The 21,621-nt window shown below is 40.0% G+C and overlaps 1 protein-coding gene across 2 annotated transcripts in view; it reads left to right on the top strand.

Annotated features, from left to right (window-relative positions):
• Window positions 1-11,303: 11,303 nt before the first annotated feature.
• The window catches only part of LOC114647850 (uncharacterized methyltransferase YdaC-like), a 40,567-nt gene continuing 30,249 nt past the window's right edge, over window positions 11,304-21,621 (top strand). For both annotated transcript variants that reach the window (XM_028796511.2, XM_028796510.2), the window contains exon 1: window positions 11,304-11,457. In XM_028796511.2, the coding sequence (XP_028652344.2) occupies window positions 11,436-11,457 (22 nt within the window). In that variant the 5' untranslated portion in view covers window positions 11,304-11,435. The remainder of the gene's footprint in view (window positions 11,458-21,621) is intronic.

Raw genomic sequence — 21,621 nt, 5'->3', positions numbered from 1 at the left:
ATAGCCTGCCAATAGGAATTCGCCAGGCTAATACAGTGGAGCACTATAAAAAACTGCTGAAAACACATTATTTTAACATGGCCTTCACATAACATCACTGTAATTTAATCCTGATACTCTGTATATCCAATTCATTATAATAACTATTCATGGCAGCTCTAAAATCTGTACTAACCCCTATTCTCTCTTCTGTTTCCTTTTCTGGTGTCCTTTTGGTGGTGGCACATCTACTCAAAGCACCGTGATGTTCCAACAGTGATGGATTAAAAGCCAGAAGTCTGTATGACCATCATCATCAAGTCCTTCTGTGAGAACCCTAAATACAAAGAGGACTATTTCATTTATGCTAGGTAGAATGCCCAGAGGGGTCTGGGTGGTCTTGTGGTCTGGAACCCCTGCAGATTTTATTTTTTTCTCCAGCCGTCTGGAGTTTTTTTTGTTTGTTTTTTCTGGCCCCCTTGGCCATCGGACCTCTTTTTCTATGTTAACTAATGTTTTCTTATTTTAATTTCTTATTTTGTCTTTTTTTTTTTCTTTTCTTCATTATGTAAAGCACTTTGAGCTACTTTTTTGTATGAAAATGTTCTATATAAATAAATGTTGTTGTTGACTCTGCCACTTGACCACATTCACAATGTTATTTTGAAGCCATTCCTGTGTGGCTTTGGCTTTATGCTTGGGCTTATTGCCTTGCTGGAAAACAAATCTTCTCCCAGGATGCAGGTTTCTAGCAGACTGTAGCAGGTTTTCCTTCAGGATTCCCTGATATTTTGCTACATTCATTTCACTATCATAAGCCTTTCAGGGCCTGCTGCACATAAGCATTCCTACAGCATGATGATACCACCACCATGTTTCACAGATGGGATGGTGTGTTTTAGATAATGTGCAGTGTAAAATGGCAATTAGTCTGACTGGTCAAAAAGCTCAACCTGGTTTTATTAAACCATAGAATCTGCTTCTACCTGACTTCAGACCCTACCGTGTTCCTTCCAACAAATTCCAGCTGAGATATCATATTTACTTTTTATTTTTTTAACAAGTGGTTTCTTTTATCCACACTCCCATAAAGTTGCAACTGGTGAAGCACCTGGGCAACACTCATTGGTTCCACAGTCTCACTGGTCTCAGGCACCGTCGCTTGTAACCTATTCAAATGTCTAATTCCACTTTGTGGATAGTCTGGTCAAGGCAGAGAAACAGCTCTTCCATACTCTTTCCATTTTTTAATGGTTGATTTAACTGGAGTCCAAGGAATATTTCATTATCTATATCTCCTGACTTGTGCTTTTCAATCACCTTTTCATGGAGGTGCTTGGAGTGCTCTTTTGTCTTCATTGTGTATGTTAGACCACCATACTGACTCAACACAAGATAGGACTTTCAAATATCTACAGGTGCATCTATATTACAATCAAATTAATCCATGGACTACAGACAGGTGATCTCCTTTGCAATATTTCTGTAACTTCTAGCGAGTTGTTCTGTACCACTCATGATTTACGGGAGACATACTAAATGAGGTGAATAAAGTTATGTGATGAATTATTTTGTGATCTATGTTAGTAATTAATTTAGACAATTTTACATAAATTATCAGAGATGAATTGATAAGAGGCATCCTTAGGATATTATTTATGTTGACGTACAAAGGGCTTTGCTAAGGCACCACAAGCCAGGCTAGTGATAAAGCCTAACAAAAATGTGCATTCAAGTTGCACTCTACAGATAGATTAACATTGGCCGATGGCTGGGATTGGCTCCAGCAGACCCCCGTGACCCTGTGTTCGGATTCAGCGGGCTGGAAAATGGATGGATGGATGGAAACACAAGACCTTTATTGTAATGAGCACTGGCTCCAGCAATGATCTCTGAGGGTCACCTAATTATGGACCAGCAATATATATATATATATATATACTGTATATATATATATATATATATATATATATATATATATATATATATATAGGGAGAGGGAAGTCTGGGCATCTGTGCTCAAGCTGCTGCCCCCGCGCCCCGACCTCGGATAAGCGGGAGACAATGGATGGATGGATGGATGTATATATATATATATATATATATATATATATATATATATATATATATATATATATATATATATGGTTGAAATAGTTTTACTGTCAAATAAATGCAAAGAGTACATGACACGTGTTTCGCCCTCATTCTGGGCTCATCAGGCGTACACACTCCACTGCACTCCCTCTCGGGAATCGAACCTCGGACGTCAGCGCCAGAGGCGATGCCCCTAATGTTGCGCCACGGCATGTGGTTCGTTTATTTGACAGCAGGTAGATCGGGGTAATTACATTCACGGCATTCGAAGTCTGTGTCACAATCTGATTGTATGGGTGGTTACCTTCCAGGTAATGCTTGTGGTTGGCCAGCAATCTGCTAACATCTGTCACGGTGCCCTCAGTTTGTGAGGAGCAGATCATAGAATGGTTGAAATAGTTTTGAGGTTCGATTCCCGAGAGGGAGTGCAGTGGAGTGTGTATATATATATAGGGGCGGCACGGTGGCGCAGTGGGTAGCGCTGCTGCCTCGCAGTTGGAAGTCTAAGCATTATCCTCTGATGAAGACCCCTGATAGGGGTTGAAAGCTCAGGAATAAAACTATTTTATGATACGTGATTCGTTTTTTCTCCCTTCGTGGATCTCCAACTGCAAATATGCAAACCGTATCACAGACCTTCTCTTCCATATATACAGTGCATCCAGAAAGTATTCACAGCGCATCACTTTTTCCACATTTTGTTATGTTACAGCCTTATTCCAAAATGGATTAAGGTCATTTTTTTTCCTCAGAATTCTACACACAACACCCCATAATGACAATGTGAAAAAAGTTTACTTGAGGTTTTTGCAAATTTATTAAAAATAAAAAAACTGAGAAATCCCATGTACATAAGTATTCACAGCCTTTGCTCAATACTTTGTCGATGCATCTTTGGCAGCAATTACAGCCTCAAGTCTTGTTGAATATGATGCCACAAGCTTGGCACACCTATCCTTGGCCAGTTTCACACATTCCTCTTTGCAGCGCCTCTCAAGCTCCATCAGGTTGGATGGGAAGCGTCGGTGCACAGCCATTTTAAGATCTCTCAGAGATGTTCAATCGGATTCAAGTCTGGGCTCTGGCTGGGCCACTCAAGGACATTCACAGAGTTGTCCTGAAGCCACTCCTTTGATATCTTGGCTGTGTGCTTAGGGTCGTTGTCCTGCTGAAAGATGAAACGTCGCCCCAGTCTGAGGTCAAGAGCGCTCTGGAGCAGGTTTTCATCCAGGATGTCTCTGTACATTGCTGCAGTCATCTTTCCTTTTATCCTGACTAGTCTCCCAGTTCCTGCCGCTGAAAAACATCCCCACAACATGATGCTGCCACCACCATGCTTCACTGTGGGGATGGTATTGGCATGGTGATGAGCGGTGCCTGGTTTCCTCCAAACGTGACGCCTGGCATTCACACCAAAGAGTTCAATCTTTGTCTCATCAGACCAGAGAATTTTCTTTCTCATGGTCTGAGAGTCCTTCAGGTGCCTTTTGGCAAACTCCAGGCGGGCTGCCATGTGCCTTTTACTAAGGAGTGGCTTCCGTCTGGCCACTCTACCATACAGGCCTGATTGGTGGATTGCTGCAGAGATGGTTGTCCTTCTGGAAGGTTCTTCTCTCTCCACAGAGGACCTCTGGAGCTCTGACAGAGTGACCATCGGATTCTTGGTCACCTCCCTGACTAAGGCCCTTCTCCCCCGATCGCTCAGTTTAGATGGCCGGCCAGCTCTAGGAAGAGTCCTGGTGGTTTTGAACTTCTTCCACTTACGGATGATGGAGACCACTGTGCTCATTGGAACTTCAAAGCAGCAGAAATGTTTCTGTAACCTTCCCCAGATATGTGCCTTGAGACAATCCTGTCTCGGAGGTCTACAGAAAATTCCTTTGACTTCATGCTTGGTTTGTGCTCTGACATGAACTGTCAACTGTGGGACCTTATATAGACAGGTGTGTGCATTTCCAAATCATGTCCAGTCAACTGAATTTACCACAGGTGGACTCCAATTAAGTTGCAGAAACATCTCAAGGATGATCAGGGGAAACAGGACGCACCTGAGCTCAATTTTGAGCTTCATGGCAAAGGCTGTGAATACTTACGTACATGTGCTTTCTCATTTTTTTTATTTTTAATAAATTTGCAAAAACCTCAAGTAAACTTTTTTCACATTGTCATTATGGGGTTTTGTGTGTAGAATTCTGAGGAAAAAAAATGAATTTAATCCATTTTGGAATAAGGCTGTAACATAACAAAATGTGGAAAAAGTGATGTGCTGTGAATACTTTCCGGATGCACTGTATATATATATATACACATTGTGACACAGACTTCGAATGCCGTGAATGTAATTACCCCAATCTACATGCTGTCAAATAAACGAACCACACGCCGTGGCGCAACGTTAGGGGCATCGCCTCTGGCGCCGAGGTTCGATTCCCGAGAGGGAGTGCAGTGGAGTTTGTACGCCTGATGAGCCCAGAATGAGGGCGAAACACGTGTCGCGTACTCTTTGCATTTATTTGATAGTAAACTATTTCAACCATATATATATATATATATATATTTATATATACATACACATACACACATACATGCACTTTCAATAACATAGAAATCAATATAAACAACATTAACATCATTATCATATGAGAATATGAAGTAATATATAAGAAGCACATTTCATATAAATATAAATTATTAAACAGTAAAATGTTCTTCTATAATTTGCTACCGTGGCTATTCGTTTGTCTGTCCAGGATTTTAAATCACCTGTAGCTCGCAAACCGTTTCAGCTATTGACTTGAAATCTGGTACACATATAGTAAGTCACGTCTACTATCCGCTTTATGGGTGATGATTGTATTACTCTTTTTATCTTTATTTTATTTTATTGTGGAATCAACTCCTATCTGCGCACACCAGGGCGGCCGTGGGCGGATGCGTATGGTGTATTCACTCCACGTTATCGTGCATTGCACTGTCACTGGTATTTTGATAAAAGAATTTGAACAACATATAAGAAGCGTATAAATTATTAAACAGTAAAACATTAACATTTAAGAAGTAAAGTTACATTGAGTACTACTGCAGTGCCTTCGGGTATACCTTATTTTTTGTTTGCACATTAGATGCTTAGATGTATACATTTATTGTTGTACCTACCCGAGAACACGCGACATATAACCGACCGTGGGAGAAGCATGGATTTTAAACACGCGTTGAGTTCATCTGCTGGTCTCCCTCGTGGAATAACTGGTAATGTTTGACTAAAATCTACAGCGAGTAAAACGACATTACCTCCTATTTTTTTTTTACGATCTCTGAGATCTTGCTTTTTTCAGTTCAAGGCTTCATAAGCTCTTTTATGTTCCATGGTGTACTTATCCCAAAACATCATCTTTGAATGTTGCAAGACTTTCGCCTTGTATGTAGATCGGGGTAATTACATTCATTGCATTCCTAGTCTGAATCACAATCTGATTGTATGGGTGGTTACCTGGCAGGTAACGCTTATGCTTGGTCATCAAGTCGTCTAACATCCACCACGTGCCCTCTTTTAATTGTGAGAAGCAGATCTATATAGCCAAATTCTCGCGGTTCATTGCGGCGAAGTACTGCTTTTAATTTTTTATTAAGAAGAAAAGAAAACCTTTTTAAACAGATCGAAAATATACCAATAGCAATTTGTTAAGGATCTGTTTTTTTGTGAACTTCCATTTTCACAGCTATCACGCTACGGCGTATGTTTCGTTTATTTGACAGTATGTAGATCGTGGTAATTACATTCATGGCATTCGTTTTCTGAATCACAATCTGATTGTATGGGTGGTTACCTGCCAGATTACGCTTGTGGTTGGTCAGCAAGTCGCTTTACGTCCGCCATGTGCCCTCTTTCTGTTCCCAGAAGCAGATCATAGAATGGTTTTAATAGTTTACTTTCAAATAATGCAAAGAGTATGCGACACGTGTTTCTCCCTAATTCTGGGCTCATCAGGTGTACACACTCACTGCATCCCCTCTCGGGAATCGAATCTCTATCGTCAGCGCCAGAGTTGAAGCCCCTAACGTTGCGGTCAGCAAGTCGGCTAACATCCGCCATGTGCCATCTTTCAATTGCGAGAAGCAGATCATAGAATGGTTGAAATTGTTTACTTTCAAATTATGCAAAGAGTACGCGACACGTGTTTCGCCCTAATTCTGTGCTCTTCATGCGTGCACGCATTGCATCCCCTCTCGGAATCGAATCTCGAACGTCTTGCAATCCGCAGCGGGAGTGTTTCTATAAACTTAATTTAAACTTACTTTTTACACCGTGCTTTGTTTCCCTTATGAAGATGCTTGTATGCTTCACTCGCTCGCTTCTTATTGTTTCGCTCCCTTCTCAATTGTTTAATGAATTTTTTGTTCTTCGCTGTTTGCGGCTCTTCCTTCATTTCTCCCTACTGCGTTCACAGTCTTTTCACGTGATTACGTGGGAGGCGTGATGACGTGACACTCAACTCCGCCTCCCACGGCCATCGAGCTGCCGTCCATTACAGTACATTGTCAAAAAAGAGGTTCCAGTTATGACCATTACGCGTTGAATTTCGAAATGAAACCTGCCTAACTTTTGTAAGTAAGCTGTAAGGAATCAGCCTGCCAAATTTCAGCCTTCCACCTACGCGGGAAGTTGGAGAATTAGTGATGAGTTAGTCAGTCAGTCAGTCAGTCAGTCAGTGAGTCAGTGAGGGCTTTGCCTTTTATTAATTAGTATAAATATATATATATATATATATATACAGTGCATCCGGAAAGTATTCACAGCGCATCACTTTTTCCACATTTTCTTATGTTACAGCCTTATTCCAAAATGGATTAAATTCATTTTTTTCCCCCAGAATTCTACACACAACACCCCATAATGACAACATGAAAAAAGTTTACTTGAGGTTTTTGCAAATTTATTAAAAATAAAAAAAAATTGAGAAAGCACATGTACATAAGTATTCACAGCCTTTGCCGTGAAGATCGAAATTGAGCTCAGATGCATCCTGTTTCCCCTGATCATCCTTGAGATGTTTCTGCAGCTTAACTGGAGTCCACCTGTGGTAAATTCAGTTGATTGGACATGATTTGGAAAGGCACACACCTGTCTATATAAGGTCCCACAGTTGACAGTTCATGTCAGAGCACAAACCAAGCATGAAGTCAAAGGAATTGTCTGTAGACCTCCGAGACAGGATTGTCTCAAGGCACAAATCTGGGGAAGGTTACAAAAAAATTTCTGCTGCTTTGAAGGTCCCAGTGAGCACAGTGGCCTCCATCATCCGTAAGTGGAAGAAGTTCGAAACCACCAGGACTCTTCCTAGAGCTGGCCGGCCATCTAAACTGAGCGATCGGGGAAGAAGGGCCTTAGTCAGGGAGGTGACCGAGAACCCGATGGTCACTCTGTCAGAGCTCCAGAGGTCCTCTGTGGAGAGAGAAGAACCTTCCAGAAGGACAACCATCTCTGCAGCAATCCACCAATCAGGCCTGTATGGTAGAGTGGCCAGACGGAAGCCACTCCTTAGTAAAAGGCACATGGCAGCCCGCCTGGAGTTTGCCAAAAGGCACCTGAAGGACTCTCAGACCATGAGAAAGAAAATTCTCTGGTCTGATGAGACAAAGATTGAACTCTTTGGTGTGAATGGCAGGCTTCATGTTTGGAGGAAACCTGGCACCATCCCTACAGTGAAGCATGGTGGTGGCAGCATCATGCTGTGGGGATGTTTTTCAGCGGCAGGAACTGGGAGACTAGTCAGGATAAAGGGAAAGATGACTGCAGCAATGTACAGAGACATCCTGGATGAAAACCTGCTCCAGAGCACTCTTGACCTCAGACTGGGGCGACGGTTCATCTTTCAGCAGGACAACGACCCTAAGCACACAGCCAAGATATCAAAGGAGTGGCTTCAGGACAACTCTGTGAATGTCCTTGAGTGGCCCAGCCAGAGCCCAGACTTGAATCCGATTGTACATCTCTGGAGAGATCTTTAAATGGCTGTGCACCGACGCTTCCCAACCAACGTGATGGAGCTTGAGAGGTGCTGCAAAGAGGAATGGGCGAAACTGGCCAAGGATAGGTGTGCCAAGCTTGTGGCATCATATTCAACAAGAGTTGAGGCTGTAATTGCTGCCAAAGGTGCATTAACAAAGTATTGAGCAAAGGCTGTGAATACTTATGTACATGGGATTTCTCAGTTTTTTTATTTTTAATAAATTTGCAAAAACCTCAACTAAACTTTTTTCACATTGTCATTATGGGGTGTTGTGCGTAGAATTCTGAGGAAAAAAAATGAATTTAATCCATTTTGGAATAAGGCTGTAACATAACAAAATGTGGAAAAAGTGATGCACTGTGAATACTTTTCGGATGCACTGTATATATATATATATATATATATATATATATATATATATAATATATATATATATATATAAGTATATGCAGCTGGAGATCCACAAAGGGAGAAAAAATGAATCACGTATCATAAAGTAGTTTTTATTCCTGAGCTTTCAACCCCTACCAGGGGTCTTCATCAGAGGATAATGCTTAGACTTACAAGAATCAAAGGCAATATATAGCAACACATTAAGTGGGATTGTGGAAGGGGACTAAGTCAGTATGATCAAGGGGGGGGGGGGGGGGGGGGGGGTTGTATAGTTTTTTTATTATGTACATGTTCTTCTTAAGTTAGCATATGCTGGATTTATGTCCAAGTGTCTGTTGATGGTGATGGCGTTTTCATTTGATAGCCAAGACTCGGCCAACTCTCTGGCACTTTTAGTACTGGCCTTAAATTTTACTTTTACATTGTCCCAGTTGAATGTGTGTCCTGTTGACACATAAAAGTAAAATTTAAGGCCAATTAAGGTGCATAACAAGACATGCATAACATGTCCTGTGGATTGGTGATTCTAAATTGGCCCTAGTGTGTGCTTGGTGTGTGTGTGTGTTTGTGTGTGTCCTGCGGTGGGTTGGCACCCTGCCCAGGATTGGTTCCTGCCTTGTGCCCTGTGTTGGCTGGGATTGGATCCAGCAGACCCCTGTGACCCTGTGTTCAGATTCAGCGGGTTGGAAAATGGATGGATGGATGGATGGATAAATTTAATCTTTTATGAAATGTGACAATACAAAAATTACACAATTATATGTGATCATAAACAAATACAAATGTTAGAAACTGTTTTATTCTCTATTTTTTTATTACAAAATGAATTACAGTATTTCTTCATTTAAATTCCAAGTTCTAATTTTTTTTTTTTTTTGTTTTGCAGGTAATCGATGGGTACCTGCAGATACCAAACCCTATGGAGGACTAGCATTGAACCTGCCACAGAAGGTGCGTCATGCAGTTCTGCTGTAGTTCTAGTATGTACCACTAGGCTGCGCCTTGTTCTGTGATGTCCATTGCAAGGACATTTGATGGTAAAGGAGATCAAAGTGCTTCATAAAGAAACCTAAAGATGCTGAGTACACATTAGTTCAGGTGATGTTGTTTAGTGGGCTTTATACATTACTATGGACAAGAAAATAAAAAAGATCAGCAAAAAGTGGTTTATTTGATGATCATGGGGCCTTCAAGATACATTAATGAGTCACTGGTATAGCACAAAATTTGTGCATGTCCCTTCTCACCTTGCAATATCAGAGGTTGTGCCCCCCAACTTGAAAAAGAGCATTTACAACAGAATTTCCGTATTTGTTGTTTTTCTACATTAAGATCTTTTTAATTCTGTTGTTGACATACATGTAAAAAGCTCTTTTTTCAACAAGTGTGAGTTCATAAAGCTATGTAAAGACCACAGCGACAGATTTGTATACATGTCTCTAAGCCACCCTGGCAGATTTTCACAAGAGAATGATGACCATGTGTGTCGACATTGATAGACTAGTTCATAAAGACTTTGTTTTTCTTTGACAGACTATTAATCTAGATTGCAAATTCCATACATTGCATCAATGTTCATATTGCTTACTACACGTCAATATTGCTGCTACTTCTTTGTCTTGTCTTTGCACAATGTCTTGTCTTATTTGTGTTTTAATTTTAAATTTTAATTTTAAATTTATTTTTAATTTATTACTTTTCACTTCATGTTGTTATACTGTGGACCCTGAGCTTCGTAATTTTGTCTATCTGTATAATTGTATATTGTTGAGATGACAATAAAGTTCACTTTGACTTAATTAGTGATATTACACTCCTGAGGCGTCTATGGGAAAGCATTAGGAAAAAAACAAAATGGAGAAGTTGCGCACTGAAAACTCCATTTTGCACCATGGGAATGCACCTGCACACACAGTGTTGTCAGTTAAATAGTTTTTGACCAAAAACAATGTGATTGTTGCTTCACTCCCCCACATATTCATGAGATCTCACACCTTATAATTTCTGTTTGTTCCACAAATTAAAATTGAGATTGAAGGAAAGATTTGCTACCATGGATGAAATGCAGGAAAAAATCTAGGAAGCTGTAGATATGGTAACAAAAGATGAGTACTGGAAATGTTAACAGGAATGGGAGAAGCACAGGAGCAAGTGAAACAATATGAAAATCCAACACCCATAAGACCCCCGTCACTCAAACCACGATTCCAAAAGGCTCCCCCTACAGTCATTCCAACAGATGGTACATCACAAACATTTAACACTGCTTTTACAAATGCTATACTAAATAGCATAAAACAAATATATGTATTGCATGGTGCACTGTAACTGTTAATGCTGATTATTTAGATTTCAGCCTGTCTTGGTGATCGAGTCATTTAGAACAATGTCACATTTTCAGTTTTCACAGTTTCCCCTGTCATTGATTCAATCTCAGCTGCTGTTGGAATGAAACCACTGTGTGCATCCATCACACTGCACCTTTTCATAACAAAAAGATATCCATCGCTATTAAAACATGCAGGTGAGTTGCTTTTCACAAAATGTGTTTGTCATTTTTTAGATAGAATGTAAGAAATAAAAGAGAAAACGTACTGCCTCCGTATGCAGTTCTCCATGACAACACATTAAACATAAACGAAAATGCTGAAGTAAATGTGTCGTTTTGACATTTAATCCATTATAATGAGTCCTTTAAAAGTAATTTTAGTGAGATTTTGTAAATATTGCCACAGCTATAGACAGTATTGTAGGGGGAGCCTGTGGTACAACTGGCACAGGATGACAGTTTATCACGGGGTTGCGCAGTCAAATTCACGCACAATTAAAGTTGCAGTCGACATTTGTATAAACGAATGTTGAGTTTCAACCTAACTCTCTCGGGTTTTGGGCAGTATAGGACCAGCGGGAATCCAAGTTAACAAGAAGTTGTTATCACGAGGAAACTTTGACAAAATGAGTGGTCACTTACATGCAGGTAATGCTTAGGTGTTTTTAATGACATAGATAGATAGATAGATAGATAGATAGATAGATAGATAGATAGATAGATAGATAGATAGATAGATAGATAGATAGATATTGATAAAGGTAATGCAATGTGGAATGGTTGCTGGTGGGCTTTAAAGTTGCTTGCTATACTTGGGAGGCGAGTTTAGTGTGTAAAATACCCTTTGGTAATAAGGAGCACCCGTTACTTCTATGCTATTGGTTTAACATTGAAATTTTACTCAGGCGCAATGCAATATTTTATAATCATGTAGCGACACTGAAAGGTGTCACTCGAGACATGCAGTCTCTGCCACAGATCAGCCCTGCAGTTTACATTATGTAAGAACACGGACGGCAGAAGCACGCCATGTGGGGATCAAAGTACATTTAAGGTTGATCGGTTCATGGGACATGGGGGCCTAGAGTAGAGAAATCAACTAGTACTTGAACAGCGCTGGGTGCTCTTAGATCCCGTTAAAGGACGGCACCCGAACCCGACCGAACTCCAACGCCCCTCACTCGGAAGCAGTGTTTAAAGTAAAAAAAAAAAAACAAAAAAAAAACCCTGTGGTATTTGGCTAATGACTATTGAAGCTGCTTCAGAGGGGACGTGCCACGGGAGTCTCGCTGGAGGACAGAAAGCGTGAGAAACTGTAGCAAAGGACTACTGTATGTGTAGTGTCGGTCAGGACATTGGTAAATGATGCAGAGAATTCCACACAGCAGCTCAGAATGAAATTGATTTGAACTGAATTGAATGAATGTATTTAAAGATATTTACCTGTATTTGAATAGGTATATATCTGTAGCGCTGCTGCCTCGCATTTAGGAGACCCGGGTTCGCTTCCCTGCGTGGAGTTTGCATGTTCTCCCCGTGTATGCGTGTGTTACCTCCAGGTACTCCGGTTTTCTCACACAGTCCAAAGACATGCAGGTTAGGTGGACTGGCAATCCTAAATTGTCCTTAGTGTGTGCTTGGTGTGTGGGTGTGTGTGTGCGTCCTACGGTGGGCTGGCGCTCTGCCGGGGTTTGTTTCCTGCCTTGCGCCCTGTTTTGGGTGGGATTGGCTCCAACGGACCCCCGTGACCCTGTAGTTAGGATATAGCGGGTTATATAATGGATGGATGGATATATGTGTGTGTGTGGTCTACAATAAAAAGAATACACAAAACTGGTAAATTACACAAAGTCCACTAGATGGCAGTATTACTCAAATTAGGCACTAGCTTATCGGCACTATGAAATCCAAATCAATAAAGTATCAGTAAATAGTATTAAACTTATAGTAAAGTACATTGATATAATACCATAAACTATTAATAAATAATATTGCTACATGTAAATAACGCGATGGCACATTCTCAACATATAAACGGTAAACAGTACACTTTAAACAGCTTTGCATCTTAACGTATAAAAGCATACATGTAAAACGCAAATGACCCCAACCCTGGTCATTAACGTACACTTCTTATTAATTCAGGACACTACTGACTCTTAGTTATTACAAACAAATGTTTCTCTACTCGGAAATGACTACTGTAGTACACGTGCATCTCTTTCGCAAATCAAATTTATCAAATTAAACGGATTCAATGTTAAAACGGCTTGCCATAGTAACTTCTTTAAATTTCACCTAGGTCTCTTGGTGGTATCCTTCACTTGTCTTCTTTTTATTTGATCACTTGTTTTTTTGTGGATAGTCTACTCCAGGCAGACTTACAGCTCTACCATACTCTTTCCATTTCTTAATAGTTGATTTAACTGGTCTCCAACGAATATTAAGAGACTTGGATATTTCATTGTCTAAATCTCCTGACTTGTGCTTTTCAATCACCTTTTCATGGAGGTGCTTAGAGTGCTCTTTTGTCTTTATTGTGTATGTTACACCACCATACTGACTCACCGCAATTTGGGACTTCCAGAAATCTATAGGTGCATCTATACTAAAATCAAACGAAATCCATGAACTATAGACAGATGATCTCCTTTGGAATATTTCTCTAACTTCTAAAGCGAGTTGGCTGTACCATTCATGATTTAGGGGTGTCATATTAAAGAAGGGGGTGGCACGGTGGCGCAGTGGGTAGCGCTGCTGCCTCGCAGTTGGGAGACCTGGGGACCCGGGTTCGCTTCCCGGGTCCTCCCTGTGTGGAGTTTGCATGTTCTCCCCGTGTCTGCGTGGGTTTCCTCCCACGGTCCAAAGACATGCAGGTTAGGTGGATTGGCGATTCTAAATTGGCCCTAGTGTGTGCTTGGTGTGTGGGTGTGTTTGTGTGTGTCCTGCGATGGGTTGGCACCCTGCCCAGGATTGGTTCCCTGCCTTGTGCCCTGTGTTGGCTGGGATTGGCTCCGGCAGACCCCCGTGACCCTGTGTTCGGATTCAGTGGGTTGGATAATGGATGGATGGATATTAAAGAAGGTGATTAATTATTTTGTGATCTTTATTAGTAATTAACTTAGACCATTTTACATTGATTTTCAGAGAATAATTGATAACAGGCATTCTTAGGAGATTATTTATGTTAACTTACAAAATGCTTTGCTAAGGCGCCACAAGCTAGGCTAGTAATAAAGCCTAACAAACGTGTGCATTCAAGGTGCACTCTACAGATGGGTTAACATTGGCCAAAACACAAAACCTCTGGGGTTGGCCCAGAATTAGGTGACCCTCAGAGATCATTGCTGGGGTCAGTGCTCATTTTAATTATATAAATGATTAAAGAAATAAAACACACACACACACACACACACATATATATAAATCTTTGAAAACACATTAGATCTCAATGGGAAAAAAAATCCAGCTGGATATTTCAACTTATACAGACTGATATGGTAATGTGTTAGGATGCCACATCGTTTTATGGAAATGAAAATTATCAATCTGCAGAGGGCTGAATTGAAAGACCCCGAAAATCGAAGTATATATATATATATATATATATATATATATATATATATATATATATATATATATATATATTCACGGGATTCGTAGTCTGTGTCACAATCATATATATTGTCACGCTGGGGACACAGATTTGCACAGAAACACAGGAGGTTGTAGAAAAAACAGGAACTTTATTCAAACACTGCAAACAAACATTTGTCTCTTTTTCAGAAGTTTAAACATGCTCCATGACAAGTCAGAGAAGAATGTCAGAGCAAGAGAGAGTGATAGAAAAACAAACAATCAATTCCAAATCTGATAGGTGCCCATACAAGCTTTTAAGTAAGCAGAGACTTATCATGCGACAAAACCCCGGGCTCCTAGAAGCTATTGAAATCGTCAGAAAAAAAATTGAAATGCTGTTTTGTTTTGCGGCTAAGTGAGTCTCTCTTCTCGGAGGCTTTTTTTTTGACGATGTGCTCGCCTTGTTTGTGTATTAGCAGCTAAATCAGTTTGTTTTTCGTCGGTAGTTTCACTTTGGTTATGGAGTCACTTTCTTTCATCTTCATGCTGTAGCTTTGTACAACCCCAAATCAGAAAAAGTTGGGACAGTGTGGAAAATGTGAATAAAAAAAGAAAAAAGCAAGTTATAAATTCTCCTCAAATTTTATTTCATTGCAGACAGTATGAACACAAAATAATTAATGTTTTTTTTTGTCAACATCATTTGATTTGTAAATAAATATCCATTCTTGCCATTCAGGCTTGACATTTCAAAAAAAGTTGGGACAGTACAGCATTTACCACTTTGTACAGTTCCCCTGTCTTTTAACAACACTTAAAAGACGTTTAGGCATTGAAGAAATCAAGTGACTAAGTGTTGCAGGTGTTAGTTTGTCTCATTCTTCCTGCAAACAATGTTTTAGGTGCGCAACAGTACGGGTCTTCGTTGACGCATTTTTCGTTTCAAAATGCGCCAAATATTCTCTATAGGAGACAAATCAGGGCTGCAGGCAGGCCAGTCAGGCATCCGCACCCTCTTCTTACGCAGCCATGCCTTTGTTATGCGCGCAGTATGTGGTTTGGCATTGTCTTGCTGAAATAAGCATGGGCATCCCTGGAAAAGATGTTGTCTTGAAGGCAGCATTTGTTCCTCCAAAACTGAGATATACTTCTCAGCATTGATGGTGCCATCGCAGAAGTGCAAGTTACCTTTGCCGAAGGCACTGACACAACCCCATACCATGACAGATCCTGGCTTTTGGACTTGTATCTGGTAACAGTCTGGATGGTCCTTTTCCTCTTTGGTCCACAGCACACGGCGTCCATTTCTTCCAAAAAAGATGTGAAAAACCGATTCATCTGACCACAATACACATTTCCACTGCACAATGGACCATCCCAGATGCCTCTGAGCCCAGAGAAGTCGACGGCGCTTCTGGACACTATTTATGTAGGGCTTCCTTTTGGCACAGTACAGTTTTAGCTGGCATTTCCTAATGTAACTACGTACTGTAGTGCTTGAGGGTGACTTCCTGAAGTAGTCCTGAGCCCACGCAGTTTATCATTTATTGATGAATGACAGTTTTTAATGCAGTGCTGTCTGAGGGCTCGGAGATCACGGCCATTCAGTTTAGGCTTGCGCCCTTGGCCTTTGCGCACGGTAATTTCTCCAGATTCCCTGATTCTTTTCACTGTTATGCACTGTAGAGGGAGAAATGCCCAAATCTCTTCCTATCTGTCTTTGAGAAACGTTTTTCTTCATCATTTCAAAGATTTTTGCCCGCACTTGGTGGCAAACTGGCGATCCTCTGCCCATCTTTGCTCCTAAAGGAGCAGGCCTTTCCTCCATGCTGCTTTTGTACCGAATCATGATTGCAATCACCTGTTAACATCACCAGTTTCAAATCACATTATTATTTAGTTATTATACCTCATTACTACCCCTTAATTGCCCCCATCCTAACTTTTTTTGGAATGTGTTGCAAGCCTGAATGGCAAGAATGGATATTTATTTACAAATCAAATGATGTTGACAAAACAAAACATGAATTATTTTGTGTTCATACTGTCTGCAATGAAATAAAATTTGAGGAGAATTTATAACTTGCTTTTTTCTTTTTTTATTCACATTTTCCATACAGTCCCAACTTTTTCTGATTTGGGGTTGTACTTCCAGGCCGAACAGACAGACACACACTTCCACCCGTAGACGTTTATATGTAAGATATATACAAACCCAAATCAGAAAAAGTTGGGACTGTATGGAAAATATAAATAAATGTTGTGAGAAGGAACAGAGATATTACAAAATGGTGAATGCTTTACAGTCCCAACTTTTTTTGGAATGTGTTGCAGGCCTGAAATGCAAGAATGGTTGTATATTAACAAATGAAATTAAGTTAAAATGACAAAGCATGAAATACCTTGGGTTCATACTGTCTGCAAAGAAATTAAAGTAAAAAGTATATTTAAGAATCACTGTCTTTTTTATTTGCATTTACCATACTACTTCAACTTTTTCTGATTTGGGGGTTATATATATAGTATACCTGATACTGTATGCTGATTACCCTGAACTCACTGGATGAAAGGATTGCTTTATGTCAACAAAATCATAATCAGAGGGTACGAAAGAAAATCAGATGTGAGGTGAGATGTTATAAATAAAGTTTACCTTAATTATAAAAAGTAACAAAAAATATTACAAATGTTTATTCTGTGGGATGAGACCTGAACCTTGAAAGCATGAAAAAGCCTTAGCATTCATTGTGGACTTATCACTGTCTACGTGCAGACACCCTGCATAAGAGAATAAGTAGCCCGATATTAGGTGGGGTCTCCATTTGGAATAGTACATGCTATCTGTTCCTAAACCTAAGATGTAGGAAAGAGGGTGGACCACACTATTGAACAGACAATATAGCCAATTGTGAAGGCTTGCCTGGGGTCCCAGAAGAGTTTAGGTTTGTCTTTCATTCATTCATTTATCTACTTTGTTGATCTACTGAATATTTCCGATATGTTCGGGTTATTTTTTGAACACATACAGTAGCTTCTGACACACCAACAATCCAGAGGTTCCAAGGTAAGGTCCATGTTTGACTAGTAATATTTTCTGATCATGACACCATAAAGTTGTCATGTTTAATTTTTTTGTTCAAACATGCAAGAAAGAATTTTATTGACTACTGTGCCAATAAAATTTTAGTTAAACTTAAACTTTGTATCGTTTCCTGGGTGATGTTTATTTCTAAGTTTTAAAGGAAAGTATACAATGTACCTTTTTAAAAAATCTGACATCCTTTTAGACAAAAGCAAATGACTGTGTACAAATGAAATCTTATTCATGAACATGCATCATTTCATCCTTGGTCACAAATTCCAAATGAGCATGCTGAAGAATATATTTAAACTCTGAATAAGCTGTCATGTATACTATATGGGGAAAATTATTTGGACTTTGCTCCAGATTATCGAGTGCAGGAATTTTAGTTGCACCCATTATTAGCAGGGGCATAAATTCAAGCACATCTCCTTTGGGAAACACTGGTGGTAGAACTGGTCACACTGAAGAACTCAGTGACTTTAAATATGACACAGACACTAACTTCGACACTGCCATAGACACTAAGAGACACTAATATACAGTAGATACTGCCATAGACACTAACTACCATATGTCATGTTTCTGCTCTGCTAGATCTGCCCCAGTCAACTGCAAATGCTGTTATTGTTAAGTAGAAGTGTTGAGGAGCAATAACAGCTCAGCCACAAGGTTCTAGATCACATACAAAATTGGGATGTTTAGATCATTAGATAATTATACCTATAATTTAATGGCTAAGCAGGTGTACACATGTTCCTAATGATTTACTTAATGTATGTACATAAGTAGCTGCCATAATGAATATTCTCCCAAACCTCACCAATTACCATGGCTTCTCTCTTCCTAATGCAGCAGGAAATTTGTGGCACCTGCCTCTTAAAAGTCATTTTACATTTTATATATAAATATTTTTCTGATTGGTTCTTATCAGGCATCACTGGCATCCCAGAGATCATACAGGGTGAGATGTTCAAGCTCTTGAGACTTCAGAAAGGAACAGTTATCTTTATGGCCAACATATTAGTCTATAGTGACACAACAGAAATCCATGACCAAAGACTTCATAAATTTGTAAAGACACAAGTAGGGGCAGACCTAAAGACAAACAAAAAGGAATGCCTCCTGCGATGAACACAACTGGGCTAGTCACAACCCCTTATTCACAAAGATGGTATCCATTTAGATTACCCAAATCTGAGTTAATTACATTCAAAGCTACTAACATCCCAGACCTTGAATGATGCTAGGTAGGCAGGCTTGTCCCTCATTATTCTTATGCGATGAGACCACTTAAGGACAGCTATAAAGTAAAAGCACTGAGGTCTAGGGTGCTGCACAAACTGAAACCTTCAGAAAGGTAAAGTACATCATCAGAGAAGCACCTTTAATATTTTATGTAACAAAGCTCATAAACATAGTGCAGATGCCAGAAGCTACAACCTAAGTGGAATTGTGTTATAAATTCATGGTGGACAGCTGAAGTCAGTCACCTGCATCTCACTGTCATGGGGTTTTGCTGCTGGCTTTATCGTTTTTTCCTTTTTTCTTCCGTTCCTTACCTTTCTTCTACTTGTTAATTGTTTCCAGTTAAAGCCTAAGGGGACATGTCCTACAGTTAAAGATGATTCCTGATTTCTTCTATGAATTATGGCTGCCACCTGAGATCTTATAGAGGGTTTGTTATCACTGATCAGCAAATTGTTTCCCCCTTGAGTTCTTTATATTCTTGTTTTGCTCTTCTCCCTTTTGAATTTCTAAATTTGTTCTTGCACTTTTATTAAGTAGATAGATGAATTTTGTCTGTGGTGGGCTGGCGCCCTGCCCGGGGTTTGTTTCCTGCCTTGTGCCCTGTGTTGGCTGGGATTGGCTCCAGCAGACCCCCGTGACCCTGTAGTTAGGATGTAGCGGGTTGGATAATGGATGGCTGGATGGATGAATTTTGTTTCATATAGTCATCACAAAAAGTAGGTTTTGCCACCTTGTGCCTTGATTTAGCATTTATTTTCTTTAGTTCTACATTTACAGTTATTTAGATTTCTGGCTATATTAATGGATATTTTTCAATTTTTGCATTGTCATTTATTGATTGCATATTGATTATTTGTGCCTTGTTAATCATTTATTTTGGTTAGTAAATGTAATTTTTATTATTTTGTTGTTTTATTAGTAAAGAGTTTTTTTTGAGGATTATCCCTTCTGAGAAATTCTAGTTTTTGTAGGATTGTCCTTAGAAGGCAGGTCCTGACACTCATAACAACTCACAGATTCACATTTGACACAAACACAAGAAAACAAGTTTTTGATACGAGGGTGGAGTGAGAGAATGTTGTATGGCCTGGAGGGCATCATCTTGCATAAGATCCACATACCTTTACCTCCTCTTGGTAAAATTAGCATACCAGACATTTCTCATGAATATGATTTCACGCATGTACACCTGAGGATCACCTTCTTGGCTCTGCTTAGGTAAGAAATTCCTCTCCAGCTTCCAACTGTATCCTCTCTTTCACTCCCAGTGCCAGGAGGATTCCCATGAAGGACACCTAGATCTGCCTAAAGCATCCAGAGCAGATTCCACCAACACAAAAACAGGGCCCCAGGAACGTGGCAGCTCAGTTTGGACCCTGAATCCAATCTTGACAGAGCTCTCGTCTAATACCAGTTATTCCCTGATTCTATGAAATGTTGATTGTGTGGGCTATTACAGCCATCTTTTCAGTTGTGCCATTGCTCACAGTTTGGTTGGTATTTGTTTATGAAAAGGGATAAATCAGTTGGTATCCCAACATTTGAAGCTGTGTCTCCTGTTCTGGCAAACCCTGTCATAATGATAAGATACAAACCCGTTGATGAATATGAGCCTTGCAAGCACCTGGTTACTGCAAACACTCTGTAAAGAAAATCATAGCCAGCCATTAGCCTGGAAATGTCAATTTATGAAATGTGAAGGAAGCAGTTCACACTGAGTGGTCCAGTACACACTCTTGAGTGGTCAGTGACTGTTTTTTTAACACAGTATTTTAAAGCACTAACAAGAGGGAGACCTTTCTACATTTAACATTCTGTAATAACTGGGATAGGATTCACGGCATAGGTATGACTGAACTGTTAGGACCGAGTGATAATAATATAATACATTTCACAGTACTCTAGTGGAGTGCATATTGCAAAACTAAAACAGTGGTATTTCATTTCAGTAGGGCAAATTGTGACCATGTGCAGCAAAGCCTAACTAAGAAAATCTGGGATAAGCTTTAAAGTGTGGAAACAGTTAAGGAGGTGTTAGGGAGTTTCAGTAGCATTTTATCTGTAATGCAGAAGAAGTTGATCCCAGGAAAAGTCCAGCGTAAGTTCGACTAGGCTGATTCTGGAACTGAGAGGTATGTGCTATGTGGAGAGATTGAAGGAATGGGACTTTTTCAATTTGAGTAAAGGGGTGGGGGGGTGGGGGTAAGAGGTGTTAAAGTTTTTAAAATTATGAAAGGGATTAGCACATTGGATTCCAACTGTTACTTTAAAAGGAGTTCAACAAGAACAGAGGGATTGTGAAGGTCTAGGTTGACTTGAGCAGCCTGTCGTAACTTGCACCCAGCACCATTGATAACATGACCAAGATGAGCCAGGGAAATGAGGATATAAATCAGAGCAAATACTTTTATTTTCAAAATCCAAACAAAATTTCATATCCCCAAAGTGCAGAAGTGGAGTGAATTAAATAAATAAAGTCAATAAATAATCCATAAGAATAGGTGATATGTGGAGGGTAAAAGTCATCAATAAATAATTCATAAATAATCCTTACAAACAAGGTTAAAACACAGAGAATCTTTCATTCTCTAAATCCTTATCTTGCCTCAGTGCACTGTCACCCAATATCTCCACTGCTGACCGCAAGGTCTCCTCAAACTGAAGAAATGTCCGCCAACAGGTGCAGTCATCCTTCTCATGGGCCTGCTCCTCAGCTACGTCTCTTGGTCACTGCTGTGGTGCCCCAAAACCAACTTGTGTTATTTGCTGCCGTTTGCTCCTTTTTCTGTCTGTTGTCACCACACAGCCTTAAGGCAGGAGCCCACTCAGACTGGTCGCTCCTACTTCCTGGTCACTCAGCAGTTGGGCATTTGTAGCCAAACCTGAACATCTGTCTCCAC

This window comes from Erpetoichthys calabaricus, chromosome 3, assembly GCF_900747795.2.
Source record: "Erpetoichthys calabaricus chromosome 3, fErpCal1.3, whole genome shotgun sequence".
Taxonomy (NCBI): domain Eukaryota; kingdom Metazoa; phylum Chordata; class Cladistia; order Polypteriformes; family Polypteridae; genus Erpetoichthys; species Erpetoichthys calabaricus.
The sequence above is the reverse complement of the archived record's forward strand: the minus strand, read 5'-3'. Positions and strand labels throughout refer to the sequence as shown.